Source organism: Aquarana catesbeiana, linkage group LG04, assembly GCF_042186555.1.
Source record: "Aquarana catesbeiana isolate 2022-GZ linkage group LG04, ASM4218655v1, whole genome shotgun sequence".
In the NCBI taxonomy this organism is placed as follows: Eukaryota; Metazoa; Chordata; class Amphibia; order Anura; family Ranidae; genus Aquarana; species Aquarana catesbeiana.
This window is the reverse complement of record NC_133327.1, coordinates 136,639,965-136,662,360: the sequence shown is the minus strand read 5'-3', so window position 1 is coordinate 136,662,360 and position 22,396 is coordinate 136,639,965. Positions and strand designations below refer to the sequence as shown.

At 41.5% G+C, this 22,396-nt stretch overlaps 1 protein-coding gene across 11 annotated transcripts in view; it reads left to right on the top strand.

Moving 5' to 3' along the window:
• KIF1A (kinesin family member 1A) overlaps positions 1-22,396 on the top strand; it is a 245,328-nt gene that overhangs the window by 94,310 nt on the left and 128,622 nt on the right. For all 11 annotated transcript variants that reach the window (XM_073625730.1, XM_073625729.1, XM_073625728.1 and 8 more), the window contains exons 4-7: positions 652-831; positions 3,427-3,492; positions 4,822-5,000; positions 9,932-10,043. In XM_073625730.1, coding sequence (XP_073481831.1) covers positions 652-831; positions 3,427-3,492; positions 4,822-5,000; positions 9,932-10,043 — 537 coding nt within the window. The remainder of the gene's footprint in view (positions 1-651; positions 832-3,426; positions 3,493-4,821; positions 5,001-9,931; positions 10,044-22,396) is intronic.

Sequence of the window (22,396 nt, the reverse complement as noted above, 5' to 3'; positions counted from 1 at the left end):
TTTTACAATAGTGACCAGTTAAGGAATTGAAGGATACAATGTATGTACAAGTTCTACACAGAAATGGAGTAAAATATGGTGGACATATGGCACCACAAAACCAATTAACTGCTTGCTTTGGTGATGACCAGTGCCATTTGACCTCAAAGCCCAGTGTACATTACAATAGACCAGTGATTACTTATAAAACCAACAACAAACAGAAAACTCCTTAAGCCCCACTCACTTAATTCTCAAATATTACAAATGTGATTAATGCATTCAAATTATATTAATGTAAAAATCCATTCATTTTGCTTAACCCACATTCACAATTAAGATACAAATTGGGGAAATTAAGAGTTATGTGAAAAGTCCTTTTACACGCTTCACTGGTGTGACCAAATACTAGTTTAGGGAGTTTTCCTGTTTAGTTACAAATCAATTGTAAAATTGATTGTATAAAAATTGATTGTAGTGTGTAACAAGCTTAAGGTTAGTTGATGTCATTCTACTAAAGACAATGACGATATATACAGTAGATTTACATTTTTACACTCTCATGTATGTTAGGGTCCTTGAGATAAAACAGGTTGAGATCTTATTACTATGGAAAAAATAAAGGTAGTTGCAGCATGTAGAATGTTGTCATATAGTTTTATCACTCTATAGGATGAAGACAGCCAGTTTGCTGGACAGAGACAGGTATACCTTGATATCGGGGAGGAGATGTTGCTGCATGCTTTTGAGGGGTACAACGTCTGCATCTTTGCCTATGGACAGACAGGAGCTGGTAAATCATACACTATGATGGGAAAACAGGAGCCAAGTCAGCAAGGAATCATACCACAGGTAACAATGTCATTATTTTTCTGTTTTTATGTATGCTATGTACATGTGTGTGCTTGCAGAGATCTGATCATTTTTCATAGCCAATTCCACCAATGCCCTAAATATATTATGGTGGGAACTCTTGGCGCTACCTGTGCAGACCGACACACTGCATTTGTCATTTCTGAATACATTGGTAGCAGGCAGCACTAACTGCATGTCTCAGATCTTAGAGGAGTATTATGGTGGGACTTAGGAGAAGCATGCATGAATACTTTCTAACCTTAGATACATACAATATCCGTAGGGGAAATTGTGTTTTTCGCAATTGGTTTTTCATAAAATTAGAAAATTGTTACTATGTCTATTTGTACATTTAAATTAAAATGACTTGCATTTCCCACTTTTCAAAAGGTTTCCTTCTTTAAAAAAAAAAAAAAAGAACACTCTCAAGGCCAAGGCTTTGAACCAATGCTACAGATTTATGCTGAACAACTCGCACAAAGGGTACTAGTTCTGGGGCAGTGTACACCTGTAAAACATAAAGCAAAGTGATGTGCTTAAGACTGAACTAGCTAAATTTTTAGAAGTTGGGCAATGGTGGAATCCATCATTGGTTGGGAACTTGAGCTGTGAACTGGCAGGTTCTCTTTTATATATTTTTCTGTTATGGAAAATGAAAGTGTATGAGCTACATATAGCAACTACCCTGGTGTTTCCTTAGCTTAGCTTTCTTATTACCAATAATAGCTGTTTTTGGCTGCCTTGGCGTTAGGATCTCCATGTTGCTTTCCCCCATTGTGTACACATTAGCATTGTTAACATTATGATGAAATGGTCAGTAAGGTCGGCCATACATGGTTCAGCAGGAACCAGCCAAAATTCATACCGTTAACGGGCAGGCTGAATGTACTAAGTTGATCGATTGATCAACTTGGGTACAACCAGCCTGCCGGATTCTCTTGCAATTATTGCTAGCAGCTGCTCTAGCTGCTATCGATAATCACTGTCTTCTCCCTACGGAGACAGCTTCCCCGCCCTCGCCGAGAGCAGACCATTGCTCGGCAGGAGGGATTCCCCTGTCAGCACTGTCTGTGTTGATGGGGGAATCGTGCAAATTTCTTTCCTGCAACCTGTGGTTGCAGGAAAGAAATTTGCACCGTGTATGGCTGGCCTAAGTTTGAATTCCAGATCTAAGGAGGTAGTTATTTAGCTATGGGCCGAATAGACATGTGCTGCAGTTTGACTATTATTAAAGGGGAATTTGGGTGCATTGTTGATATGGTTTCTAAGTTTTTCTTTAATGGTAAAAATAGAGAGAAACACCCAAGCAGGTTGATTTAACAAAGCAACAGAGTATATTCACTCTTAAAAATTTATGGAATGATGCTGTGTTCTATTTAGTTATCCAATCAATAGCAACAATCCACGCTACTTTTAACACACACACACAAATATATATACAATATATATATATATATATATATATATACAGGCAGTCCCCGAGTTACAAACAAGCTAGGGACTGTAGGTTTGTTCTTAAGTCAAACTTGTTCGTAAGTTGGATCAGTACCTTTTTTAAGTGTAACTTTAGCCAGGCGCTTCTGGCTGTGCAATGTGCAGAGTTCCAGATGCTTCTGGGCAAGCAGTCCTTTATGTGGGGCATGCAGTACATGTAGTACTGCAGTGTAGGATGTGTCCTGTCCTGCAAGATGGCTACTCAGTGATTTCCGGGACCAGCGTGGAGCACAAGCTGCCAGCAGTGACGTCACGCCGCCTCCGTTCTTAAGTAGGAGTCGTTCGCAAGTCAGATGTTCGTAACACGGGGACTGCCTGTATGGAGAATTTGACAGTATTTTTCTGCTGGCAATGTCAAACCATAGGAAGCAATCGGTAATAATATACCATTCCTAGTTATTCTATCCAGGGATGAACACAACTAGTTGCAGTCACCACTAGATAGAACAGACAAAGGTCCATATGAATCATTTGATATAAAAACAGCCTAACAAAAAAGAGAGGTAATATAAATTTGAATTGACACATTTCTTTATATCTATATATAGATATAGATACTCATGTAAATATTTTAATAAAATTGATGCTGGTAACATCTTTTTGTTTGTACATATTTTAGTTAACTCATTTATTGAAAGTATAAGGTAATGTAAGGTGAACAGACCTCTTCTTAATATGATCCACAACTGTCATTGTCTGGATGGTGTCTTGTCTGGTCATTGTATTCAGTTACATTATTGTCTTCATGATTATTAACCTATTGTTGAATCCTGAATAAATTCAGAAAGAAAGACATATAGGTATAAAGAGTTTCTGCTAGAGTTCACTGTTTAAGGGGGATTACCTTGCTGCTTTTTAATCTGGTTAACCCCTCAATATCTGAATTATTCATTGACTTCTGGCTGTGTTTGAATTATTCAAGATATACTCTGTGTCTGTAAATTATTAATTAAACCTACACTGTCTGTAAAGTGTTAACCACTTAGTGCCCGTGACTTTTAGACTTGGTGACCAAGACATTTGTTTCAGGCCACTGATGTAAAATGTTTCAGCTGTCACATGTCACATAAAATGAAATACTTCTCATCTTTATTACAGCTCTGTGAAGACCTCTTCTCCCGTATCAATGACACATCGAATGACAATATGTCTTATTCTGTGGAGGTAGGCCGATTTTAGTGACCATATTTCCTGTAGAATTGAGGTCCTTAGAATTGGTCAGCGATATTGAACTAGACAGAAGTAGTGATGGAGCAGTGAACCACACAATCTAAGAAAAATTATATCAGTGGTTAGTTTGGTACCAGAAATAAAGATATGGTTAAAGTGGAACTTCACCTAAAAATTGAACTTTTCCTCCACCCTCCTCCTCCTCTACCAAATTTGGAGGGTACCTCATTTTGACAGGTAGCTTCCTCCACTTTCATATGGCTCACCTAGGCAAACTGAGCAGAAGTTTGGACCCCCACCCGCAACCACCTAGGGAACGTCACATGTCCCAGGAGGCTGCGGGTCTATTCAGAAAGAGTAGCACAACTTGCACATGTGCAGTGGTGAGCCGGCCATGAAACTGCTGGAAGTCACAGACAGCTTCCCACACTGAAGATCGTGGTGCCGGTGCCAGTATTTGTATCTGATGACTTTTAATTTTTTTTTTCCAGACTGAAGATTCTCTTGAAGCAGTGCAGAGCAATTGTATCTTTAGATAATCTGTGTTTGATGTTAAGCTCACAACCAAACTTTTTTTTATGGGTGGTCCAAGATTTTTGTTGCTGTCTGTGCCCCCACTGGGGAGATTACTACTCATTTCCTATCCCATTGACACCAGAACAAGAAATTAGGTTAATTATTATCATAGGAGAGAAAAATGTAGACAGCAAAATACTACCAGAGGTTTGTCCCTTCTTCCTTCTCCTTAAAGTGGTGGTAAACCACTGCTTTTTTTTTTAATCCTGCAAGGTAAAGCCATAATGGGCTAGTATGCATTGCATACTAGCCCCCTATGTGAAACTTACCTTAGAATGAAGCCCTTCAGCGGTGCGCTGTCACAGCTGAAGGTGCTTCCATTTTCACCAGGTCTTCCTTATGGGTTTGCGGACTCCAGCCATGTATCGTGGCCGGAGCCATGATAACATCACTCCCGCGCATGCTTCAAAAGTAAATATCTCCTGAACGGTGCACGTTTAGGAGATATTTACTGCACCTATACTGTACCTGCCTTTCTATAGGCTTACCTAAAGGTAAAAAGTCATGCATGGGCATTTACTCACACTTTAAGTCTGGGTTTCATACCTCAAAAGGATTTATGTTGTCGGGGTGGTTATTTAAAGTTATGTTTTTTGTTAAGAGAGAAGTGAACAGTGGATCAGTCATGACAAAAGGTGCATTTTGCCAACCCCAAATCTCCCAGCTTCTTTACAGAATGCATAGCATGCTAGTCATTTGACCTTCCCAACCATGCATGTATAATTATGTGTTATTCTGTGTCTTTAGGTAAGTTATATGGAGATATACTGTGAGCGGGTCAGAGACCTTCTTAATCCAAAGAATAAAGGGAACCTTCGTGTCCGTGAACACCCCCTACTGGGACCGTATGTTGAGGATTTGTCAAAGCTAGCTGTAACTTCATATCGTGACATCCAAGACCTGATGGATTCCGGTAACAAAGCCAGGTATGTTCATTACTATTATCATTAGATAGTTTGCTTTAAAGGACTATTATAATTTTAAATACACTATATTGTCAAAAGTATTAGTATGCCTGCCTTTACACGCATATGAATGTTAATGGCATCCCAGTCTTAGTCCATAGGGTTCAATATTGAGTTGGCCCACCTTTTTCAGCTATAACAGCTTCAACTCCTCTGAGAAGGCTGTCCACAAGGTTTAGGAGTGAGTCTGTGAGAATGTTTGACCATTCTTCCAGAAGCACATTTGTGAGGTCAGGCACTGATGTTGGACGAGAAGGCCTGGCTGGCAGTCTCTGCTATAATTCATCCCAAAGGTGTTCTATCAGGTTGGGGTGCAAGCCAATCAAGTTCCTCCACTTCAAACTCACTCATCCATGTCTTTATGGACCTTGCTTTGTGCACTGGTCCAAATCATTTGGTGGAGGGGGGATTATGGTGTAGGGTTGTTTTTTAGGGGTTGGGCTTGGCCCCTTAGTTCCAGTGAAGGGAACTCTTAAGCTGACAGCATACCAAGATATTTTGGACAATTTCATGCTCCCAGCTTTGTGGGAACAGTTTGGGAATGGCCCCTTCCTGTTCCAACATGACTGTACACCAGTGCACAAAGCAAGGCTCCTCCTCCCGCCTCCTTTCTTAAAGCTAATAGACTGTACTATCCACTGATAAGTCTTTCCTAGAAAGGCCAGAATTAAGCAAGGGCCAGCAGCATTAAAAGTTGTAAACTGCAAGTGCTTGGATACAAATTTTAATAAATAGTTTACTGGGTAATGTTTATTTTATAGTGCTTGGTTTGTTAAGCCTGAAATACTACTTTAGTAAAGCCTACACGAGTATTCTAAAAAACTTTATGCATTTATTTATTACATGATAATAGTGTAATAGTGATAGCATTCAGCATATTACCTCTTTTCCACACATCACTTTTCTTCTTTTCTCTTTATATATATATATATATATATATATATATAGATATATAAATATATATATATATACAGGGCTTTTTTTCTCAAACAATAGGTGCTGGAACTTAACCACGGCCCCACAAAACCCCTCCCCCTACACACACCCTCCAAATCACATCAAATAGTGGGTTTGTTCAGTCAAATTTCACGAAAACAGTAGGAGGGTATTAAAGGGGCATTAAATACCAGGATTGCATTACATACAGAGTGCAGAGCTGTCACTTGTAAACACAGAAACCAGACTTCTGTGTTTACAAGTGATTGTGGTGAGCAGGCACCAAAGGGTCTGAGCCAGAGGTGGTGGGAACTGAGTTCCACCAAGTTCCCCCTGAAAAAAAGCCCTGTGTATATATATATATATATATATATATATATATATATATATATATATATATATACACAGTGGGGACGGAAAGTATTCAGACCCCCTTAAATTTTTCACTCTTTGTTATATTGCAGCTATTTGCTAAAATCATTTAAGTTCATTTTTTTTTTCCTCATTAATGTACACACAGCACCCCATATTGACAGAAAAACACAGAATTGTTGACATTTTTGCAGATTTATTAAAAAAGAAAAACTGAAATATCACATGGTCCTAAGTATTCAGACCCTTTGCTCAGTATTTAGTAGAAGCACCCTTTTGATCTAATACAGCCATTTTTGGGAAAGATGCAACAAATTTTTCACACCTTTTCGGCCCATTCTGAGGTCTTGAGCACTCTGGAGAAGGTTTTCGTCCAGGATACACTGTGCTTGGCTGCATTCATCTTTCCCTCAATTGCAACCAGTCGTCCTGTCCCTGCAGCTGAAAAACACTCCCACAGCATGATGCTGCCACCACCATGCTTCACTGTTGGGACTGTATTGGACAGGTGATGAGCAGTGCCTGGTTTTCTCCACACATACCGCTTAGAATTAAGGCCAAAAAGTTCTCATCAGACCAGAGAATCTTATTTCTCACCATCTTGGAGTCATTCAGGTGTTTTTTAGCAAACTCCATGCGGGCTTTCATGTGTCTTGCACTGAGGAAAGGCTTCCGTCGGGCCACTCTGCCATAAACTCCCGACTGGTGGAGGGCTGCAGTGATGGTTGAGTTTCTACAACTTTCTCCCATCTCCCGACTGCATCTCTGGAGCTCAGCCACAGTGATCTTTGGGTTCTTCTTTACCTCTCATCAAGGCTCTTCTCCCCTGATAGCTCAGCTTGGCCGGACGGCCAGCTCTAGGAAGGGTTCTGGTCGTCCCAAACCTCTTCCATTTAAGGATTATGGAGGCCAATGTGCTCTTAGGAACCTTAAGTGCAGCAGAAATTTTTTTGTAACCTTGGCCAGATCTGTGCCTTGCCACAATTCTGTCTCTGAGCTCTTCAGGCAGAGAACTTGCACAATTGGTGGCTGACTAAATACTTTTTTGCCCCACTGTGTATATATATATATATATATATATATATATATATATATATATATAGATATAGATATAGATATATTTTATCATTTTGCTGGGGTGTTTATGCAGTTGCAGCTTCATTGCACCCGAAGTTGCCTGATATTCTCTTTACCAGCTAGAAAAGCTTTTTTGGTATCCCTAATGGATTTAATTTCACTTTGTTATTGGGGTTGGACTTTCCCTGACCTCATGACTAAGCTCCATCAAAGGGCAGTCCTTCTCCAGTAAAAGTGCCCTGGCCAAAATCTTATTGCAGCCATTCTTTTCTGTATGCATTGTGCCTATTTAATCAGCACAACTGCTCCTGGGCCTGTGAAGGAAGGGCTCTACCATGGACATACCTCCCAACTTTTTGAGATGGGAATGAGGGACACCTCATAGGACACACCCCTGGCCACGCCCCCTTACAGGAGAACTGTACAAAAAAACAAGATTGGTTAAACTCACAAGTGCTTTTTTTTTACCACTACTGTTCCTTTATATTGGCTTTTGGAATTTACAAATGCAGCAGTTTAGATGAAAGGTTTAGTGCTGAAAAACACTTTTTAAAAGATAAAAAGTGCATTTTATATACATCTATATAAATCAGACCAAAATGAAGGACAAATCAGGAGGAATGAGGGACAGAGGGACATTTCTCCAAATCAGGGACAGTCCCTCAAAATCAGGGGCAGTTGGGAGCTATGCAAGGATGCTGCTTCCTACATGCTCTGTGTACCTACATTCCATTCTGTTCCATTTTCTACTATCAGCTCTAGTAGACTTACTCATATCTATGATAAATCAACAGTTTAAGACCATGAGATATGTCTTTATATCTTGCATCTGAAAAATGTATTTAAATCTTATATAACCCTTGACATCTATGAACGGCCAAATTACATACATTAATGGAATAGAAAGAACCTAAAACAAGCTTTTACATTTACAGCCATAATCAAATGTCCAAACTAAAAGTGTATACTCTATACTCACACTAAAGGGCAATGAAGAGTTGACCACATTTTCAATTTGTATATTCAAGAGATATCAAATAAAAATTGTCACCTGGAACATATGTTTCTATTAGGCCCCATGTACACTGCTGCTGCTAATATAGGCCTTTTTTTAAGGCAAAAAAATTAGTTTAGACGCCGAAATTTCCGACGTTTCAGACGCTAAACGCGTCTAAATGTGGCGTTTTTTTCGTTTTTGGATATTTCAAAAAACAATTTTTTAAAATTTTTTTTTTTAGAAATGCTTCTAAACACAAATGCGGCAAAACGTGGCAAAACACTGCTAAACGTGGCATGTAAACGCGGCAATACAGATGTTTTAAACGGGGGTTACTATCAGTCAAGTTAAATTGTTCAGGAGAGGTTGTAAAAACATCCCGTGTACATGAAGCCTCATACTTTTTTTTTTATTGAGTATATGCAGACAAATGTGCATTCACAAAGAAGCATTCAGAAAACAGGAAAATACATCCAAAGTGTCTTGTCAACAAATAATCAAAGTATAAATAAGGTTACAGCAAACAAATGTTGACAAGAAGCATTTACATCTATTGTGAATGTATCCAAACTTTTTTGAAAACAAAAAACAAATAGCATATTGTCAATTAGTCCAAACTGAGCTGTAAGTTACACAATGTTTCAACCTATAAAAAGGAAAAGGGCCATTGTTGTGCTCACCGTGTTGTGCCTTATGCCGCGTGCACACGATCGGTTCTCTCGTCGGAAAAAGATATGACGGCTTTTCCGACGAGATTCCGCTCAAGTTTGTCTTGCATACACACGGTCACGCAAAAGTTCGCTGAAATTACGACCGTGAAGAACACGGTGACGTACAACACTACGATGAGCCAAGAAATTGACATTCAGTGCTCCTGAGCATGCGTCGAATTGTATCTGAGGGATTTTGCGCGTCGGAATTGCAACAATCGCATTTTCGGATAGGAACTTTTCTCGACCGAAAAATTGAGAACATGCTCTCAATCTTTTGCTGGCTGGAATTCGGCCAGCAAAAGACTGATGGAGCATACACACGGTTGCATTTTCCGATGAAAAACTCTCATCGGTCTTTTGCGGGCCGAAATTCTGACCGTGTGTATGTGGCATAAGAAAAAAAATCAATTGTGTCTCTCTTGTGAGGTGCTAGAATATCAAATACGGCCAGCACAACTGTACAAAAAAACAAATAATGGGGCTATGGTAAGGAATCTGCTATCAAGGATTCACGTTCTAATTAGGTACAACTGTTTGCATTCAATAAACAGACTTTAAAAAAGATGTCTCCTGAAATTCTCATGTCTGTTCTTTTTTTTTTTTTTTTTTTTCATCACTGATCATTATTCATGTGAATTTTCTTTCTTGAATTATTTATTTTGTCTTTTTAAATGATTATGGTTATGATCTCTCTTCAAAAACATTTATGTTTGGATGTAACATGTTTGTGAATCCAAAGCTTTAGTTTACTGCCGTTTATTGTCTGTTTACTAAAGCATCTTCTTCCTCACAAACAGAACCGTAGCCGCCACAAACATGAATGAGACAAGCAGTCGCTCCCACGCTGTGTTTAACATCATCTTCACCCAGCGCAGGCACGATGCTGACACCGAGAACGGTACAGAGAAGGTGAGAAATGCAAATGTGAATGATGATTTACTAAAGGAGTTGTTTCATGTTAGCATGTGGACCCCCCCGAGACCAACCTGTGTCCCAAGGGCCACATTTGGCTCTTAAGGCCCTGGTGCACCCCTCAGATCACAGCAGTCTGTAGAAGTAGTGGGAGCATTTATAAAGGGGTAATAGCCTTGATCTCTACTAACGCCATATAATGAGAGAAAAGAACAAAGGGAAAGAAGCGCCAGCTAAGTGTAGTATCCCGGTTAAAATTTTTAAAACAATGGATAAAAAACACTCAGAAGAGCTATAAGATAAAAGCGCTCATCTAGTGCAGCATGTAGGTGTAGATTCCTCCTTTATCTGACCTGCAGGACCGCTGTGAGGTGTTCCAGCTCCTGTTCCTGTGCCCACCACTCTGTAAACAGTGCCCTACACACCGACACGCCTGGCTGGCAAGGAAATGGTTATTGCAGGTATCTGTATATACACCCCAAAGCCTCAAGGTTTATAAAGACCAGGAATGACACAACAACTTGTTAAGTAATAGCACAAAGTTTATTGTAAAAGGGTAAGCAAAGAAGAAATATACTGTAATGAATAAAGGGTAAGAGAATGATACTGCAGTGGTTACACAATAAGGGAAATATACTGCAATGATTAAGTGATATGAGTACGATGAGGCAGAAACAATATTTGTAATAGAACACAACCCCTCCTGAACCCTGTACTAGGCTACCCTAACAAGGAGGAATGTGTGTGTGTGTATCACAATAACAGTTTAGCAGTCAGTAATATGCAACACTACTTAGTCTGCTAGCCAGCTCTTTGGGGCCCAACTGTTATGGTGGCGTGCTCAAGGTAGTGTTCCTTTAAGAACTTATGCAGGCTCTGCCACTGCAGACAGCTCTGTCCCTCAATTAGGGTGGCCAGAGGCCTATCACCACTAATTGTCAGCAGTGGGTTCTCCTTCTGCTCATGGCCAAAGTGATCCTTGGTCGGTGTCTTCAGTCTCCTTTTAATCAGGCAGCAGGCTCAGCCAGCATCCAGGGTGTCCTCTTGCAGCCTCAGTTTCTCTGCTAGTCTTTCTTCTTTTCTCTCCTCAGCCCCGGGAACATTGCAACACTCCTCCTCCTCTCTACCACAGTGTTGCTGGGAGTTGAAGTCTCTGCCTTTGAGAATCGTAAACCAGTTCAATCTGTAAAAACCACACCTCCCACAATCCTCCACCAATCTCTCTAGAGTCTCTTGCAGTCCAAATCCTCAGTTTGCCCCTTAGTGGAAGGAGGGCAACTTAACACTGGTAGCTCTATGTTTTGAAATAGCACAAACACAGAATCCTTTTCCTACAAGATAATACCTCTGACAGTCAAAGGTGATTTTCCAAGACCATATCACAATTATAGTATGGCTATCCAGTGTTTTGGCGGAGGTCTTAAAGGCAGACTCCACTAAACCATATTGTCAACTGAGCTGGAAATAAAGTGTATATATAATACCGTGAAATAGTTCATGTGGCTCTGATTTTCTCTGTTACCCAGGATTTCCTGGTTTTCTTCCCTGAAATTGTTCAAGCGTAACTCTACTTTTGTTGAGAAGAAAACATTCCCCTCTAGGTGATCTATGTACATTGCAAGGATTATAACAACCTTTGTTGCAGATTCCTACCTTCTGTTATTCTGAAGAAATCCATGTGTGTGTATCTGCCTCTGTTCTGAGTGGGTCTAATGGGAGTGGTTTCATAATTAACTGTCAGGTGTGGAGCTACAGGGCACTAATGAGGAAATCTGCTGGGTCTGCATCCCTTTAGACGGGTTCCTATTGAAAGTATCTCTCAAAAAATGACATTTTTGTTGCAAGGGATGCCTGAAATCTGACTTGTATCTTAAGCAGACTTCTGGGAAAATTGGGCCAATTACACAAGCAGGAAATTATGTTTCTGGGGAGTGGTTAGTACACACTCTGTGTACAGAACAACCCCAGGTAGCCATATTGCAATGTATTCTCAAAAAATTACAGTGGCTGCAGATTGAAAAGGAAAGGTGATTTTTAATAACATTCAATGACAAAATGATTAGTGTCGCAATCATATGCGCTATATTATTTTTTCTTTATTTGCTATTTTTTTTTCCCCATGAAAGTGGAGCTACCCTTTCAGCTTATATTATGTCACACAATAACACCGTTAAAAATGAAAAAATCTAAATCAAAAACAAGCTTTTCCTTTTGACATTTTGCATTTGATATCCAGAATATATCACCCATGAATTGTGAATCTTGTGATGATTGTCGGTCTGAACTAATGTTCTTCTTTATCAACTTGGAGCAGGCAGACACACAAGATCTGGATCATATAATCATCTGCATGCTGAATAGCTCAATCAAAGTTTGTAATTAGCCATGGCTATGGAACAAATATGCAATCATAAGAATTCATGTCTTATTCATTCAGCTTTTGTCTCCATGTATATTCCTCTTACTGTAAGGCAAAAACTGCAGTGGGGCTCAGCTCTTTCTAATGCTTTGATAGCCTTTTATCGTACTTTGCACATGTTTATATGATAAAATGTCCTGCTTGTGGGGTCTGTCCTCATAGGCAAATTTACATTGAGGATCTTGTAGGGTTGTTCCTGGGACAACAACAAAAAGGATTTGAATACTTAGGTTATTGTTGCATTGTCTGGTCACTTTTGGATATATCTGGAAGCAATACTAAAAGAGACAGGAGTGGAGAAAAGCTAAGAAATATCACTAGACTCCCTGCAGCTCAGATGGCAGCATGGGGTTGATTTACTAAAACTGGAGAGTGCAAAATCTGGTGCAGCTGTGCATAGAAACCAGTCCGTTTCCAGGCAGGGGCGGACCCGATGGGGGGGGGGGGGGATGGGAGTACGGGTCAATTGCCCCCCCCTGAGAAAATAGTGAAAAGGCTGTGCTGATGCCGACCCCCATCAGGACACAGGGCAGAGCCAACTGACAGGCTCTGTGAAGGGACACAGGAAGAGCCAAAACTGCGGGGGGATTTCCACCCCTCCGTCTCCTCCTTGAGCCGAGCAGCTCTCATTCACCAGGCAATGCTCGCTCCTATTGGCTACATTCAGGGCCAATGGTTGGGAAACTAACACCAAGAGGATTATGAGACATGTAGTCCCAGATACCAGCAGGCCCAGGACGAATCCCTGAGAGTGCACTTTAGTCCCCAACATGCCGAGCGGGAGGAGGGGAGAGGAGGACCGTGAGACGAGAAGAGGAAACACGAGGCTGTCGGGTGGAGGGAGCCAGAGAGAAAGTGCCAGTGATCTGATTCCATTATATATCCCCCAAGGCAAGAACTTACCTCCAGGTGGGGGGATGGGGGTGGTGGGTAATGCAGATGGATAAATACAAAAAATGTGTAGCGCTAAAGACAGCAAAATACCTTAAAAACAGTAAGTTAAAAAGGCCTGAACATAAATTATAATATACACAAATAAATGTATCGCATATAAAGTGGTTCAAATAGGCAGACAGTGAGTTAGAACGAAATGGGTCACTCCCAAAAGTGAGGTGAGGAGCGCCTTCACCAAAATGCAGCAGAAAGGTATTAGAAGGTATTAATCTGCAGTCACTTTAAAAAGTCTCATCACTATATTGAATTCTCATATCACACCACTGTGTCTTTTTAAAACATGCAGTGCACTTGGATGTTACAGATGGGAGCTTACCGGAGGGTTTGAACCCAAAACAGCGTATGCTGTAAGGGTCAAACCGGCTTTTATTGCACCCTGGCAATGGTGGGAAGATCTTGGCAGTCTGATGGTATTGAAAGAGGCTGTTCTAAAAGCATATCTTCTCCACACGTATTAATGGATCTCTCCACATAAGGTTCATAAAGGGTACAAAAGGGACTACATAGTGTGATACCGTAGACACCGTAATTTATTAAAAATCAAAGAAATACACTTACATGAAGAAGTTGGTAAAAAAGCGCTTGTACATAAAAGGGGCGGTAGTGGAGTCCTCCCGACGCGTTTCGTCTGAGTAGACTTCGTCTTGGGGTGCCCTCCACTACAGCGGCTCATATGATTATATGATTTTTTATGATCATTTAGAGTAAGCGCAAATTTACTATTGGTGCAATTTTTAGTGGTGGGTAATGCAGGCTTTCATAGAGGTTCAGGACCTTATCCCTGGCTGCTCCCACTCTGTCCTCTCTTCCACCTGGCTCCTCCCACTCTGTCCTCCCTTCCACCTGTCTGCTCCCACTCTGTCCTCCCCTCCACCTGGCTGCTCCCACTTTGTCCTCCCCTCCACCTGGATGCTCCTACTCCGTCCCCCCCCCCACCTGGCTGCTCCCACCCTGTCTTCCCCTCCACGTGGCTGCTCCCACTCTGTCCTCACCTCCACCTGGCTGCTCCCACCCTGTCCTCCCCTCCACCTGGCTGCATCCACCCTGTCCTCCCCTCCATGTGGCTGCTCCCACCCTGTCCTCCCCTCCACGTTGCTGCATCCACCCTGTCCTCCCCTCCACCTGGCTGCTCCCATCCTGTCCTCCCCTCCACCTGGCTGCATCCACCCTGTCCTCCCCTCCACGTGGCTGCTCCCACCCTGTCCTCCCCTCCACCTTGCGGCATCCACCCTGTCCTCCCCTCCACCTGGCTTCTCCCACTCTGTCCTCCCCTCTACCTGGCTGCACCCACCCTGTCCTCCCCTCCACCTGGCTGCAACCATTAATACTTTTTCAAGTTACTGTGTATTTATGACTTTCTCTCACCGCCCCTCTGCATCACCGCATTTCTTCTAAAAGAAGACTTCCATTACAGTGCAGACGCAGGCAGCAGAGACATCATCTCTCACTGCCCGCACTCACTCTGGAACAACAGGGACACTGTCACTGGCCACTGGCCACTGGCAAGTGACAATCTGCATCTGGTGACAGGTGACGTAGCAAGTGACAATCCCCATCTGGTGGCAGGCGACGGTGGTAAGTGACACGCTCAGGGCTCCCACTGATTCTGCATTATGGTGAGTTGAACTATTTCATTTTATATTACAATGTAATAATAGAAATAATGTGCTTCAATCATCCTGACACCATATTAACCATGGTGCCGTGATGATTGAAGCGCCAACACCAGCCATTGCCCTGACAAATTGTCCGCAAAAATTTTGGCAGTGCCCCTCCCGAGATTAGACTCTGGATCCGCCCCTGCTTCCAGGTTTATTGTCAAAGCTTTATTGAACAAGCTGAAGTTAGACATTGATTGGCCATCATGCACAGCTCAACCAGTTTCTATGTGCTCCAGCTTTAGTAAATCTCCCCCCTTGTGTTGTGTTTCTGTGTAATCTGTTGACACGCACAGGTCAGTGGAAGAGCCCTGTATATAAAACTGAAGAATACCTCAATCAGTACATTCTGGTATTTTCCAATAATAATCAGTTAGTTATAATCATTGAATGGGACTCGTGTGTAATAGAAAGGGTAGTCAGACGAATAATCAGACAGGGAGTAACTGCAACTTAGTTTTTTAGGCAGGTGCAAAGTAAGAAGCAATAATGCAGCACAGACGTAGGACTGCAAAAAAAAACATGCACACACTGCAGAATAATAAAATCTGCACAAACTTGCGCTCTTTGTAGCAATGTCCCTGTGACTACCTCAGGGTAACTGGTGGCTGCAAAACATAGGGGGTTATTTACTAAAGGCAAATCCACTTTGCACTACAAGTGCACTTGGAAGTGCAGTCGCTGTAAATCCGAGAGGGGACATGCAAGGAAAATAAAAAACAGCATTTTAGCTTGCACATGATTGGATGATAAAATCAGAAGAGCTTCCCCTCATTTCAGAACTTCCCCTTTACTTGTAGTGCACTTGTAGTGCGAAGTGAACTCGCCTTTCGTAAATAACCCCCATAGTCTCTATAAAACTAACAACAGAGTCAAACTAAGAACCACTACTTCAGTAAAGTCTCGACACAGCTGCTTGTGATTTACTTCATACTGTACAGAGCATCCATCTCAGTGAAGCTCAGGGTAGCTCTGGGAATACAGGTGAAAAGCTGGAGGAATCCAAAGTGCAAGGTTGGCGCACCACCCCACTGGAATTACGCAGTACTCTGGTCCCCACAGTAGCTAGGTCTTTTGGTGAGGTTGTGTGCCCCTCCTGCCTGGAAGCCGACACGCCAGTTCTGAGAGTGGAGGACTTTTTATTTGACTGCAGAACAATGATCCAACTATCTCTGCCCATCCAGTGTGGCACCTCTAAGCTACTGAGGGAGGGAAGCAGAGAAACTTATCTTTCTTGTGCATGCCCAGAAAACCACAGACTTGTGGGAAAAGTAGTTAAAGCAGTACTAAAGACACAATTCCTCCTTCACCGACCCTGGCATCTTCTCCCCAGCTTCTTCTGGATGCCGGTCTTTGGCCATATTAATTGGCTGGTGCGAGTTGATGTTACTCCCGTGCATGAGCAGGAGTGCAGTCATCCCAGTACACAGGAAGTGTTCCGGAATGTAAACTGGTCTGTGCATTTAAAGCTCAATGTACATTCTAGAGGGGATTGAGATCAGGCAGGTAATTGTATTTCATTGCAAAAGAGACATTGTTGTTGATTTACTAAAGGCAAACTGACTGTGCACTTTGCAAGTGCAGTTCTTTTACCCTAGAGCAGTGATGGCGAAACTTGGCACTCCAGATATTTTGGAACTACATTTCCCATGATGCTCAACTACACTGCAGAGTGCATTAACATCATGGGAAATGTAGTTCCAAAACATCTGGGGTGCCAAGGTTTGCTAAAGAATACCTACTTAACCTCCCTGGCCGTATGATTATGTCAGATTTTTGCGTTTCAAAGCGATACATTGTTTCGCATGGAAATTTGGCGTTTTATATTGTAGGCCTGTAAAGTTTGAAACACAAAATCATAAATTATAATATAATAAATAACTATAAATAATTATAACAAATAATAATATAATAATAATAAAATGTATTCAATAATGTAATCAAATCAAAAACACTTAAATTTGCTCAGTTGCAGAATTGTCGATGTCGTTACTTTCAGGGTTTGATGACGAATTTCCCCACAATTCACTGTCGCTCAATTCTGCAAGTGATTCTAATTTACTATCGCTGTTTTCTAGCTGGTCTAAAACCACTTTTGACGTAAAGGGATGCTTTTTGGTTGCCATGGACAATCTCAAGTTTCCAGGCAGAAAGAACAGTGTATATAATATAAAACTACATTCAGGGCACTGGACAAAGCACTAGGGACAAAAGGGATGTGAAATGATTAAATACAGTAATGTAATCTGTAAGATTACAGTGTACTGTATGTGTTTTCTTTTTTGCACTTTTTGAATTTGGCACCGGGCTCCGTCCCCATGTGTTGTGACGCTCGCAGGAAACGAAGCCCGGCACAGTGATGAATCGGGCGGAGTACTCAGCCTGTGGACACAGCGGGAGGACATTGCAGGATCCAGGGGACACGGTAAATAACTTTCCCAGGATACTGCGATGCAATCCCGAGTGTGGCTCGGGGTTACCGCTTTTGGTAATGAAAATTCACCCCGAGCCACATTCAGGATTACCTCCAGGGAGGTTAAAGGAGTTGTAAAGGCAAAAGTTTTTTTATCCTAATGCATTCTATGCATTAGGATAAAAAACCTTCTGTGTGTAACAGCTGCCCCAGCACTCCCTAACACTCACCCTGAGCTCCATCTCTCTCCAGCGATGTCCACGATTCCCTCGGCCATCCGGGACTCTCCTCCTGATTGGCTGGGGCACAGCCTTGGCGCCATTGGCTCAGTTAGCCAATCAGGGGAGAGAGGGGGCAGGGCCGACTGACAGATGCGTGTCTTAATGAACACACGGAGCTTCAGCTCAGCTCGGGTACCCCCATAGCAAGCTGCTGGGCTGTGGGGGCACTCGTCAGGAGGAAGGGGGCAGGAGCAGCAAAGAGGGACCTGAGAAGAAGAGGATCCAGGCTGCTCTGTGCAAATCCAAATGCACAGAGGAGGTATGACATGTTTGTTATTAAAAAAAAAAAAACAATACTTTATAATCACTTTAAGCACTTTAAGGAAAACAAAAATTTGCTTGCACATGACTGGATGATAGAAATAAGCAGAGCTTTACCACATATACTAAGCTCTTGGGTGCACAGTCTATTTTCTTTTAGTAAATCAAACGCATTGCATGTCTCTTCTGCAAAAAAAACCTGCCTGTTCACCATTTTTAATGTTTAGCCTTCAGTTCTGCTTTACAGGGGCCTGTGCCTACATCTGAGCATGGTGAGTAAATGGGCATACTGTTACACCTGTACATTAGGGATCTTCATTCACATTTGAGTAGCGTGATCTCAAGATTATGTACTTCCAAATGTTGCATGCTAGTACATGTGTACATCAATGACGTCAACTGGTTAGGGTGGGAGTTGGCTCCCAGTGTTCCGTAAGGCCTGTTTCACCCTACTGCAATTTCAAATGTGACTTGGTTTGCACAGAATCTTATGACAATGGAAATCACATTGATTTTAATGGTGCCCATTCATATCAATACAACGTGACTGCTATGCAACTTTGGAGAAGGTACAGGTGGTACTTTAATGTGACGCAGCGAGATTTTGTGCCCCATAGACTTTAACGGAAATGAATCAATATTGCAGCTTCACATGATTTTTTATGTAATTCTAGTGCTTTTTTTCCCCCCAACTAGTTTCCTCCTCCTCATGCTGAAAAGAGGAAAGGGTAGAGACAGGAAGGCCTACACTGATAACGAGGAGCTGATACGCCTGCTGCATGAATGTCCACTATTGTATGACACCCGTGACCCACTGCAAGTGGGAGAGTCTGGCTGCCCATATAATTGAATTCACAGCAGATATGCCTACCATTGGCCAAAACAAAAATCCCAACAGTATGAAAATCACATAAAAAACTGATCAAACACAGGTTAAAAATGTGCTATGTGGCACTGCAGTCACACTGAAAATCAGATTGTGCTGCAGCTACAGTAACAACCTAAGGGCTGGTTCACACCACATGCAGTCCAGTGCGTTGCAGTACAGTCAACAAAATTAGAGCATGCTGCATTTTTTCTGCAAGGAACTGCACTGGAAAGCATCAAAATGCATCAAAAGAACACCAAAAGGCAGCTAAATGCATCAGAAATGCATTGTAACACATTACAGTGAATACAAAAAACAAAAACAAAAAACAACACCAAAAAAAAAAAAAAATAACAGGAAACTTTGGAAAAGAACAAAAAAAGGGGAAAAATGAAGTGGAACACTTTAAAAATGCATCAAAACACATAAAAAACATAGATATATGGGGTAAATCCGCGCAGTCGTTGAGTGTAGTTAGGATATGGGGCTGCTGCCTCTACAGATACAATACCACCTAAGTGGAGTGTATTAGAATTTGATAAAAATTACCAAATTACCAAATTCTAATACACATAAAAAACATGCATGCAGAAACGCTCCCAGGACGCATCTGGACTGCGCTTCTGTGGTGTGAACTGGCCCTTTTAAAGTGTGTAGAAGCACGTTTGTAAACATTGAGTAATGCAACATGAAATTTTATTGTTGCCATTTTGTAGTACGAAGAAAGCCATTTGTGTAAATATCAGTTTTTACATCCAGCACAAAGGTTTGCATACTTTTGGTGCTCATGTGTACAAGCTCTAGGTATGGCCTCATTAAAGTCTGGATAGATATATGTAGTTATAATACATACCTTCCAACATTTTGAGATAGGGACGAGGGACACCTATTAGCAAAAGTATGTAGGCACCCCTGCCATTCCCCCTTGGAATTATGCATTGCATACTAGCACATTTTGAAATTCTCACCTTAGAACAAAGCCCTTCAGCCCTGTAAAGTGACCACTAAGAGGGCTGACATGTTCCCCATGTCTTTCTTCTGAGTTCCCAAGCTCTGGCTATGTGATTGGCTGGAGTCGCGATGACGTCACTCCCGCACATGCGAGAAGGAGCCCTCAGTTCCGGCACGAAGCTCTGAAGTTCTGGCAAGGTATGCCAGGCCTTTAAAGCGCATGCACCAGTGATGTCACTAGCTGCATGCAGTGTGAATATCTCCCAAATGGTGCACGTTTTGGAGATAAATTATTTTACCTACAGGTAAGCCTTATCGATCTATGAACAGATCCCAGATTCACAAAGCTGGTGTTACAGAGTTATATACGATGTGTAAAGGTGACTATAATGATGTTCCCATTCACCTAATTTACACATTTTATGTTGTTTCTATGGAGATCTCCTAGGCACAGACTACAGTTCTGTTATCAGCATTTGTTCCAGCAGTGACACCTGCAGGCTATAGGGCAGTATTGTTAGTCTACATATAGTACAAGGTGACCCATAGTAAGGGGTTAGCAGTGTAAAAATAATGTCTGGATTCTGATTGTTTGCATTAGACACCACTATCAATCTTTACATGCACACTAAAAATTAAAGATATATGCTGTAAAAAAAAAACACACCATTTTGTTTTTGTTTTTATCGTAAAAGACTATATTACAAAGCACAGGTTTTAATGATTTTGATATTTTCTTTTTTTCAGAATTAAAAAAACAAAACAACATTTCACTTTAAATAGCTATCATTGCTATTTAATTTGCATTTAACATTGGAACGCATGTAACTGCAGTGACTTAATACTAATTCATGAAACAATCCCACAAAATTGCATCGGCAGTGTCTGGCTATACAAGCTTGTTTATAAGGCAATGATGATTTGATGATTTGACTTTAGTGAGATAAATACTGACTGGTTGCTGTAAGTTACTGCCTTTTCATTGCCTTTGCAACACTTTAACCGGTTCAATACAAGGCATTTTCACCCCCTTACTTCCCAGACCAATTTTTAGTTTTCAGCGCTGTTGCACTTTAAATGACAATTGCGCGGTCGTGCGACGTTGTACCCAAACAAAATTGACGTCCTTTTTTTCCCCACAAATAGAGCTTTTTTTTGGTGGTAATTGATCACCTCTGCGGTTTTTATTTTTTGCGCTATAAACAAAAGAAGAGCGACAATTTAAAAAAAAACACAATATTTTTGCTATAATAAATATCCCATTTTTTTTCTTAAAAAACAAATTTTTTCCTCAGTTTCGGCTGATACGTATTCTTCTACATATTTTTGGTAAAAAAAATCGCAATAAGCGTATATTGATTGGTTTGCGCAAAAGTTATAGTGTCTACAAAATACGGGATAGATTTATGGCATTTTTTTAAAAAAATTATTATTTTTTTTTTTTTTACTAGTAATAGTGGCGATCGCGATTTTTTTTCGTGACTGCGACATTATGGCGGACACATCGGACACTTTTGACACATTTTTGGGACCATTCACATTTATACAGCGATCAATGCTATAAAATTGCATTGATTACTGTGTAAATGTGACAGGCAGTGAAGGGGTTAACCACTAGGGGGACACAAGGGGTTAAATGTGTTTCCTAGGGAATGCTTCTAACTGTAGGGGACGGGGACGTACAAGGGGAGGAGACCGATCAGTGTTCCTCTGTACTGGGAACACAGATCGCTCTCCTCTCACCTGACAGGACGTGGATCTGTGTGTTTACACACACAGATCTGCGGTCCGGCCCGGTTAATGGGCAATCGCGGGTGCCCAGCGGACATCGTGGCCGCCGGGCACACGCACTGGGTCCCGAGCAATGCGGCGGGCGCGCGCGCCCCCTGGACGGCCGGGAACCCGAGGCCATCATATGACGTCCACCCAGGGTGGGAGATCCCATCTGTGGACGTCATATGTACATACGCGGGTAGGGAAGTGGTTAATAAACGATGATTGCAGTTTGGGCAGGTCAGGGTTGTGTGTTAAGTTGCTTTTTTTAGTGGTAAAAGGTTAGACTAGGGGTCTTCAAACTATGGCCCTCCAGTTGTTCAGGAACTACAATTCTCATCATGCCTAGTCATTTCTGTGAATGTCAGTGTTTTACAATGCCTCGTGGGACATGTAGTTTCATGAAGACGTGAAGATACCTGGGTTAGAAACTTTGTCAAGTTTTTTATTGCTGTCTTTGTTCCTGGTGCCAGGTGCCCATGGTCTCTGAGACAGAAAGTTAAAGGAAATCCAAAAATGTTGAGTTGTCATCAGAGCGAGAGGTCAGGGAAAATTTGGGAAAAATTTACTCCATCTTTAAGGTAGAAAGTGAAGAAAAATCTCCCCAGTGGGACACAGATAAGAAACTATAACCTAAAAGGGGGGGTTAATCCTTTCCTACTCAGTCTAAACAAAATATTTAGTCTAAAAAAAATATGGGCTATACACTTTTACTAGCCTATTAAGTTTTTAAGATAAAAATGACATCATGGGTCTTTGCAATATGCAGAAA